Source organism: Diaphorina citri, unplaced genomic scaffold (genome assembly GCF_000475195.1).
Source record: "Diaphorina citri unplaced genomic scaffold, Diaci psyllid genome assembly version 1.1 scaffold7999, whole genome shotgun sequence".
NCBI classification, from domain to species: Eukaryota; Metazoa; Arthropoda; class Insecta; order Hemiptera; family Psyllidae; genus Diaphorina; species Diaphorina citri.
Genome location: NW_007385375.1, coordinates 8,582 through 18,552, shown reverse-complemented (window position 1 = coordinate 18,552; position 9,971 = coordinate 8,582). Strand labels below are relative to the sequence as shown.

At 40.0% G+C, this 9,971-nt stretch overlaps 1 protein-coding gene and 2 long non-coding RNA genes across 3 annotated transcripts in view; 1 reads left to right on the top strand and 2 right to left on the bottom strand.

Moving 5' to 3' along the window:
* The window catches only part of LOC113472758, a 9,653-nt gene extending 3,831 nt beyond the window's left edge, over window positions 1–5,822 (top strand). The window contains exon 2 of the long non-coding RNA XR_003394946.1: window positions 5,385–5,822. This is a non-coding gene — a long non-coding RNA (uncharacterized LOC113472758). The remainder of the gene's footprint in view (window positions 1–5,384) is intronic.
* LOC113472757 overlaps window positions 1–9,971 on the bottom strand; it is a 19,400-nt gene that overhangs the window by 3,814 nt on the left and 5,615 nt on the right. The gene's annotated exons all lie outside the window — the stretch shown is intronic.
* LOC103522343 (fumarate hydratase, mitochondrial-like) lies at window positions 2,614–4,775 on the bottom strand. Its single transcript, XM_026832541.1, has 2 exons — window positions 3,246–4,775; window positions 2,614–2,890 (listed from the first exon to the last, which is right to left on the bottom strand). Exons 1-2 carry the CDS (start codon window positions 4,646–4,648, stop codon window positions 2,629–2,631), a joined length of 1,665 nt encoding a protein of 554 aa, XP_026688342.1. The 5' UTR covers window positions 4,649–4,775; the 3' UTR covers window positions 2,614–2,628.

The window sequence follows — 9,971 nt, the reverse complement described above, 5'->3', positions numbered from 1 at the left end:
GGTAAAAGAAGAGCCAATTACACCTTGTCGACAAAAAAAAAAAAAAAAAAAAAATTTAGTTGACTGATAGGGGTGACGCTCTAAAAATGGGGTGAGAGATTTAAAGCCAAAATGCCAAATCACAATTTATTTACGTGTGATCAATCGAACCTTCCATCCAGCAGACAGAGCATCGCGATCCAGCGCTCAAAACTATTTGTGCAAGCAATAAGAACATACTTACGGACTTTAATTAAACAACACATACGTTACACGTTTTTGTAAGGGAATAGGGAAAGTACAAATACATGTTTCTCATTGACTGTCACATGACTCATACTCACATTGTCTGACATGTGTTCCAGGGGCTGACTTCTCTTCAAAAAGAACACAAACCGAGTTATGGATTCCACCATGGATCCGTTAGTATGACAGTCCATAATTAAAAAAAAAAAAAATTGTTCTATGGAAACCAAAATAAGTATATTTATATAGTTGTATTGTCTGTTGTTCGTTTTTGTTTTCTATCCATGATGGATTACTTTAATTTATAAAACCGGTTTTATGTATGACGACGGCGGGTAGTGACACAGAACAAAACGTAAGCATCAAATTTTTTTTTGTTACAGGATCCGTACGCACAACCCAAAAAAAAAAAATAATAAAATATAATTGGATATAAAATAATAATAATAAAATAATAATAATAATATAATAATAATAATAATAATAATAATAATTTTATTAATTAATTATAATTGATAAAGTTCAAAAAAATTTCGAATACCAGTCCTAAAAGTTGTTTTTTATAAGGGAGAACAAAGTCACTCAAAGGTAGTCCTCCGTCGGAGACGGTAGAGAGTGTCGCATTAGGAGAATCTAGGACAGGTGAGGTCTTAGAGAGGGTCCATACTTCTAGGACCGAAAAAGAGCAGTATAACCAAGAAGGATCACCAATAGAAAATCTTCCAACTTTGTGACACCTTCTTCTTTTGACTCACGAGGTCTTCTTTTTCAATCGTCGTTTTCACCACTTATGCAGGACTGGAAGGGGCTCTGTTTGTTATTATAGCGAACAATCGCAGCCGGTATAGTGATAGTCCATAGTCCGCTGGACTGTCTGCCTTGAAAAGTCGACAGGACATATCGACCTATCACGACAGATAGGAACCAAGTCGCCAGATCACGACTAATCACACACACGAGTAATCCATGGTAAGACCTGACCTAGTCCACTATAGACAGCCAGGATGGACTTATCACTCATCACGACCAGAACCCTGATGTAAGTGGATAGTCGCTCGTGGGTGTTTATGGAACTCCCGTCTTACCGGAACCCCTTGCGGAAGAGGGAATCCCATATCCCATGGTAAGACGGGGTCTGCCATATTGTAAAACGGGGTTTCGCAGTCCGTAACATAGTAGTGAGGCTACTTTAACGAGTTCGTGAGCAACTTTAGCTTTTTTGAGGCATGAGAAGCTTTGTTTTCTATTTTCTAGTTTTGTTTCTATTTTGAACGTCCTTAGTCAAGAATCAGGTAGTTCTCTCAGTCTGAAGGATCGAGGATTTTTCCCGCCCAACTACGGGCTACATGGTCAAAACGGGGCACAAGGGATTGACCTGTAATCTGATAGTTAAATACATTCTGGTAAGGGGCAAGTTCTCGACAGTGCTTTGTCTGGTTGTTTAAGCCTCTGCTTAGAGCAGTTTATTATTTATAGGTCTTGAGACAAATAATAAAGTTATTATTAACGGATGTTCGTATGTAGTATGATTATTCATATATAGATGGATCCTAAAGAGTATCTTAAGTTAACCCTCCGATTCATTATTAGATGGATAAAGGGATCTTAAGTAAACCTCTCCGGGTATAGTTAGAAAACAGTTTCAAGCAGATTTCTTCTTGAATGAAGTTCCAGTAAATAAACTTTCTTTACTTTCAACTAATCTGGTTCGAATATTACGATATGCGGATAATGGTGATTGGGATAACATGGATAGAATGATGGCGATCTTTATTCTTGTGTTTATCTTTTAGACTTCTCTATCTATTCTCTCTCTCTCTCTCCTCCGTCTCCTCTCTCTCTCTCTCTCTCTCTTCTCTCTCTCTCTATCCCTCCCTTCTTACTTTCTCCTTTCTCTCTCTCTTTCTCTTTCTCTATTTCTTTCTCCACCCCACCTTGTACCATTTTTCAACTTTGCGAATATAAAGAAAAGATAGCGAGAGTGAAAAAGAGGAGAAGAGGTAAAGCAGTACAAAAAGACAAAGTGTTAAAAGAATAGTAAGGTAGAGAGAGAGTAGAGAGAGAGAAGAGAGGATACAGAGAGAGAGAGAGAGAGAGGAGGAGGAGAGGAAAAAAGCCGGGACCAACCCTAGAAGCAATTAACCATCGTTTTCTAATGGATGACATCCTAAAAAGGGGATTTTTCGACTCTATCGTAAACCGAAGTCCAGAGCTTGGTTTAGTATGGCAAGAGGGGAAACGTAAACCTAAAAAATGGTTAACACCCCTCACGTCATTAACACACTTCCATGTGAGGGGAGGTAGTGACCTTGACTAAACCGAACTTCGGTTTACGGTTTAGTGTTAAATAAAATGCACCATAGGCTGGCGGTGTTAGGGGAAGTGGAGTCACATAGAACACGCTTACCTTGTAAAATAGCTCGGGGGAACCGTGGTCATCTTGGCATCCAAATCTCGTTTGGGCCTCGCGGGCTGCGAGGACCGAACGAACTGAGTTCTGGCTGAGTAGCGTAAGGTAGACGGTCTGCCTCTAATGATAGATCTGGCCTGGGGACAACTTGGCCGTGACCAAGGGGGGAGAACTTTGGCAGCGAGAATTTGCTGAGAGATCACCTTTTCCGTGTGGAAAATGGTTTCGTTGTTGTCGGGTTTAAAATAGGGATGACTGAAACATAAGGATATCAGGATTGACGGAATAGGACTAGGCTAAGCAAAAAAAAAAAAATAGCTAAAAAGAGAAAGAGTTCTTCAAAATGAACACGCTCGCAAAAAGCTAGGTGAGCATAATATGATTACGCTTAAACGAATGCAAAGTGCCTTTGATTTCCATTAATCACTGATGTTAAAACACCGTGACAACATGACTGACATGTGTCAAAATTTTCAAGTCTCGTCTCGAAATATTTTATTCAAATTGCACATCTTCATGTGTGGCAACATATTTCCTTCTGACTACTTAATCACACATTCTTTATCTCTCTAATGTTAAAATGAGGATTGGAAAGTAATGTTCTACTTACTATTCGGGTCCCAACATTTTTTCTGGTTTCACCCACTGGTCATATTCTTGTTCCGTGAGGTATCCTAGTTTCACAGCAGCTTCTTTCAACGTGATTCCTGTCTTGTATGCATGCTTGGCAATTTCTGCCGCCTTGTCGTATCCGATGTGTGGATTGAGCGCAGTGACTAACATGAGAGAATCATTCACATGTTTGGCTATCGTGTCTTCATTGGGTAGTATGCCCGTCACACATTTAGTAGTGAATGACTCGGTAGTATCTGCCAGGAGTCGTATGGATCTCAGCACGTTACTTACAATCAGGGGTTTGAATACATTGAGTTCAAAATGACCATTACTTCCTCCTACAGTGACTGCTACATGATTCCCCATCACCTGTGCTGCTACCATGGTCAATGCTTCAACCTGGGTGGGGTTCACTTTGCCTGGCATGATAGAGGAGCCAGGTTCATTTTCAGGTAATTTTAACTCCCCGAGACCACTGCGAGGTCCGGAGCCAAGGAATCGAATATCATTGGCAATCTTCATGAGACTCACAGCCACTGTGTTGAGAGCACCAGACACTTCTACTAATGCATCATGACTTGCCAAGGCTTCAAACTTGTTTGGTGCAGACTTGAATGGCAATCCTGTTAACTCAGAAATCCTTTGAGTACAATTCTCTGCGAATCCCACATATGTGTTAAGACCTGTCCCGACAGCAGTTCCTCCAATAGCAAGTTGATAAAGTCTGGGTAATGTATCCTTTACTCTCTCTATACCGTACTTGATCTGAGTGACATAACCACTGAACTCTTGTCCTAAGGTGAGTGGTGTGGCATCTTGAGTATGTGTTCTGCCTATCTTGATAATGTTTTGGAACTCCTGAGATTTCTTATCCAAGGCATCATGCAGCATTTGAAGAGAACATAACAATCGGTTATGTATTTCAAGCGCTACTGCAATATGCATCGCTGTAGGGAACGTATCGTTGGAGCTTTGACATTTGTTGACATGATCATTGGGATGAACCGGATCCTTGGAGCCTAGCTTCCCTCCCAGCATCTCAATGGCTCGGTTGCTGATAACCTCATTGACATTCATATTGGTCTGTGTACCAGATCCTGTTTGCCAAATACTCAGAGGGAAATGATCCTCGTATAGTTTACCAGAGATAACTTCATCCGCAGCTTTGGAAATGGTATCAGCAATTTTTGAATCCAAACCAAATCCCTTGTTCACTTGAGCCGCTGCTTTCTTCAATATCCCCATGGCTGAGATGATTGCCTCTGGCATACGCTCACTCTCTCCTCCGATAGGGAAGTTGATGAGAGATCGCACGGTCTGGGCGCCATAGTATTTGTCGTTCGGTACTTCCAACTCCCCGAATGAATCTTTCTCTATTCTCACCCCGTCTTTACCCATGGCAATAACTATTGAACCGCAAACTTACCCGTGATTTAGAACTAACTAAAGGCAACTCTTGTTGCTCCCACTAATATATACTTTGTTATCAATTGTGCAATCTGATAACAAATTGCAAAAACCTTCAATTTCAAATAAAACCTTATCAGCTGATAGAAAAATAGAGTAAAAAAAAAATGCACTAAACCGGTCCTTATTAATTGATATAAATTTTATACGTAACTACCTAGTACTTCTATTTCTGAAACAAAATTGGCAATCTTGTTCCCATAGGTATATTGTATTTATACTTCTGACATACATCCGATATTGTCTGAAGGTGATATTATCACTTCCTGTATTATCTGAAGGTGATATTATTACTTCCGATATTATCTGAAGGTTGAAAGGTAAACTTACTTCATGATAGCATCCTGTAGTTTCAGAAGCATGTTAACATCTTCACCGGCGTAATGTAGAAGGGCAGGACACAAAGGTCTGTAACTCCACAAGTTTGGATTTCCTCGGTACAATGACTTGACTGCGCCTTTGATTTGGTTGGTATCAAACTTGTATAGTGCCATCAATTCATTCAGACTTATCCTCCAGGCCCCATTCAAATTTTGTCCGTCGTAACCCATTCTTAGCTCTGGATATTTTTCTTGCATCCCTTGGAATGCGGCCTGGCGAGTTTAAAGGAATTTTTACTTTGTACTTTCTATTAAGCACCATAAAGTTATACAACTTGAGCCAAGAGGTAGAGATTTCCGCAGCGCCTAAACTTATACGTCCCGAATAAGTTTCGTCCCTATCTCGAATCGAGTCGGAAGCATGCTTTTATCAAACAACCTAGTAGAGACGAATACGTATATGTAAGTGGGACGTATAAGTTTACGCGCTACTTCAGAGCTCTGGCAACAACGCAAGGAGTTTTTCCACATTTATGACGTCAAGATTTGTCAACGCTCTCTACATTGTTGCCAGAGACCTCTTAAGACAGCTATATCGTTAATTCAAAGTTATAATAGCGGCTCTAATTGTATGACTTTACGGTATTGTTTATAATACGTATTTTAGGAAATTAAGTCACTTTTTTTTTAAATTTTGTATAAGTACAGATGACAGAGAGCTAAGATCTTAAATGGCAACGAAAAGATCGTCCTCTCAAGGCTAAAAGCAGCTCAAAATAGTCAGCAGCACGTGATGTGCTCACCTGTCCAGGTATCAATTCCAAATTTTTGTGTAAAGCACACTTGTGAATCATTGTCACGAATATCGTTCCGCACTTCATACTCCTCGATAAAATCGAACGACTAGGACTCGAACCACCAACCTCCAGATGCTAAGCAGGAAGCAGTATGCTTGGCTACCTATCTTGGTTACTTTACTGAGAACTGTTACTAATCTAAGACCATAAAACTGTTGTTACAAGAATTGACCATTAGGCCATTTTAAAAATAGACCATAAAACTAAACACATGAAAACTCAGTATAGTTATAGAGTCGGTAATAATAAAAGCTTTCGGGATTTCCTTTTCCTTTCGTGGAACTGGAACGATCTCCTCTCTTCTGGATGGTGCACCATCTTAGATTCCCAATGGTTTAGTACAGGCGCTACCAAGCCAAAAGAGGGAAAATGTGATTCATAAAAGGGGAAATGAGTTTCAAAAGAGGGGAAATATACTTCAGAAGAGGGGAAATGAGTTTCAGAAGAGGGGAAATGAGGTTCATAAAAGGGGAAATGAGTTTCAGAAGAGGGGAAATGAGGTTCATAAAAGGGAACCTGAAACCAATGATAAAACAAGTACATAAATTAGATTTTGACCTATGTTAAGCCTTATATCGGACTATTTTGGGTTTGAGACTAATATCAGTAGTGTAAAATATTCTTCTTCTTCTTCTTCTTCTTCTTCTTCTTCTTCTTCTTCTTCTTCTTCTTCCTCTTCTTCTTCTTCTTCTTCTTCTTCACCTTTTCCCACCCAAGTGGGAAAGAAGAAGTAGTGTAGAATAGAATAAACCTTCTTTTTACTGCCACAAAGGAATGAAAAGTCCCTTTACCCCAGGAGCCTAAACAAGGTTCCGTATAAACTTTAGTGATACGTCAGGAATGTTTCTGCTCAAAGATAGCCAAAGCGACTGACTTACTCTATACTACTCAAGAGACTGTTCCTCAGTAATTATTGCACGAATCGTTAGTGAGATTTTTCACTTAGAGATAAAGCAGAGCTTTTTCCACAACTTTAGTGGACATCACGGCATTACTAAGTGCCTCCTTTGCAATCAATTTCCACATTTCAATAACCTTTTTACACTGGTAATGCCGCCACTGGTCGCTACTCGATTAAAGTACTCAATTGTTGTCAAGAGGCTGAGTGGACTCCGAACTCCAAGCACGGAGCCTCAAAAAACATCGACCAAGCCGGGAATCGAACCCGGGAGCTCGGGCGTCCCCAATGTGATAATCACTAGGCCACGGAGGCTGCTCATTTCCCCATTCTCGACTATTACACCATATTTTCATTATGAAACTTCTACAAGGAAAATACGCCTGTAGCACGCTGGTCAGATATTATAATTTATGTCAGTCTTGGTCCAAATAAATCTGAGAGCAGGAGCTCTCCGCTCTGCTTAGTTTTTCCTTTGAAATTGCGTTATCAATTTAGGCCATAGAAGTCTACGATGACCACTCAGGGAAATTCTATACGCCTTTGGTAACGGGTAGACGGTGTTGATTTTCTGTCGATTAATCGATTTTCCCGAGACCTAGTAGACACCGAAACAAGACGCATTTACACCGGCGAATTTTCCACCTTGCTTCCCACGATGGAAATCTTGCTTCCCGGTTTCCCGTTGAATACAATAGGTGTGTTAACATCAGCATAGTCATCCAGATCTTCTGAATTACTCAACAGGTGATTCTCTACGTCTGATTTAGATCTGCTGAGCCACCATCTGAAATCATTTCGATAGATTAGTACGAGGTTGAATGGTAGAGATTTGTCTTTGGCAATAATTTCACCCTTTGACTGAGTTAGGTTCGGGGCCACAAAGTGAGTTTCAACTCCGTGTAAGTTTAACTTTCAGTAGAAATCTTACGTGTTCTTGAGAGTTTATTGCAACGGTCGTTACATTAATTAGACTTACTTTTTTTTAAAGAGGTTTGACAGAGGGAACTGTAACTGCTATGGTCTTATCGTCCCGAAATCGAAGAGAGAAGGAAGACAGGATAAGAGAAAGCCAGCCGTTCCGAGAACGAACATTATCCCATCAGGATAAAATCCGCCCCGGGCGGGAATCGAACCCGCGGCCTAGCGCTTACAAGGCAGACGCACTACCAACCAAGCTAACTAGGCTGGCTACCAGAGTTAAACATTTATGATGGTGAAAGGAATCATCCCGAAAAAAAAAAAAAAAAATCGGAAAAAATAGTACCTACCAAATCTGTCGTTTTTTATCAGCTCTAAAAGTAGTAAGTGGGGAAAAAAAAAAAAACTGAAAGTCAAGGTTAGGTTGTGTTATGTGAAACACAAAAAATTAATTAAAACAACTAGAAGAAGTTTGCGATTTACAAACAATAAAATCAAAATATTAGGTAGGTAATTCTACATCTAAAAGAGTACATAGATACTTTATAGGAGGTAAGTACATGGATATTTACTTATAAATTATGTGAGTAAAATACATAATAATAAATTTGTTTAATACATTCTAATCTAAACGAAGACTACAAACAGAGAGGAAAACAAGACTAAGACTATTAAGAGGTTAATGATGGGATAATGGAAGAAGAAATAAACATAATGGAATAAATTACGTTCAAGGCTAAAATAATGTTTCTTTAGGTAGGAATGTAGGAAAAGTATTCATAGAGTGAGTTCAATCATTCAGCTACATACCGAATAAAAATCATCTAATTAAAACATTACAATAGGGAAAGAAAATTTGGTATTTATCAATTTGTGTCATTTATTTCAGACAAAATCTGCTAGTAGGTACCTATCTAAAGTTGTTCATAGATCGGAACATTCGGAACAAAGAAGTTAACTACAGAAAATTCAAGAGAGTTTTATTAAAGTTGGTACTGTTGTTGAATTTTAGAATTGCTAAACAATCAACACTCTAAAATCCAATATGAGCGTAACACAACAAAAAACACACAACACATTACTCATAGCTGTACTGACAAAACACGAGGAACTTACACCACACCCCTGCCTGTGTTCTCAGCACATCTCATCTTTGTTGAGTAGGATATTACTTGACTTGAGACTGGGTAGGCGAGTGGTTGTGACACAAGGCCGCCAGAAGCTAAGGAACACAGAGTAGGTACATTTATTTATAGGGAAGCACAAAGCCACCAAGAACATTATATTTCCTTTCGTTGAACTTTCGAAATTAGAACCGATTCCGATGGGCGCGCCCATCTTGGATCGCCTTCCATGGTTTAGTACAAGGCGCAATTCAAATTCCCAAAAGGGAACCGTGGATCCTGGTCTCAACAGTTTTTCCCGAAAGGAAAATACACCTAAAGTAAGGATGATTGGACTTGGAGAAGAAAAAAAAAGAGGTTTGATAGAAGGGAACTGTAACGGAGGTTTTTATCGTCACGAATCGAAGAGAGCAGGAAGGACAGGGATATAAGAAAAAGCCAATCGTTCGGCGAGAAACGAAACTTATATACTTTCTGGTAAAGTTAGTCCGAATACGAAATCAAACCTGCAACCCGGCAACTAGAAGAAGGGCCCAAACCACCAGAAGGCTATGGAGAGAAAGGATATGAATTGTAAGGAAAGTTAGGTTTCGTTCTAACCGCCTACATTTCGCTGTTATAGCCTAGCTTATGTTCACGCGTAAGTATTGGCGGTAATCAAAGCAACTCCGTCCCCTCAAGCTGGGCTGGCAAATACCTAGTTTCCCCAAAAGTATGACTTTTTTTGACCTTTTTTTCGTAAGTCCCCACAACATCCGACATTCCGCGAAGATCGCATGAAAATAGCTTTTTGTGGGATTCCGAAATGGGGATTTTACAAACCTGAGGCATTTTGCGACTTGTAAAATACGGCGCCTCATTGGATAAATCCGCGGATATCTTACCTGGAAATATTGCTAGGCTGGTTTGGACTGGAGCCAATGGGTGAGAGTCAGGGGCCCTCTATTACTCGTCGATTACCGTTTGTGTAGCGGACAGCTTTCCATCGCCAAGTCTTTCCGCCGAAGAGGGGCTGCAGACGCGCCTGGCATAGGGGCCCGAATGATCTCTGGGGTAGATACACGAGCCTACCGAGCACAGAGCTTTACCGTCGCTGAAAAATATAATACATGTTGGCTAAAAGTTTCAGTTATG

Excerpts from the sequence above, each read along its gene's own strand:
- LOC103522343 (XM_026832541.1), bottom strand. The coding sequence starts at position 4,648 with ATGGGTAAAGACGGGGTGAGAATAGAGAAAGATTCATTCGGGGAGTTG. Across the intron at positions 2,891-3,245 it reads AAAATGTTGGGACCCGAATA|TCATCCCTATTTTAAACCCG; the intron begins GTAAGTAGAACA and ends CTTATGTTTCAG.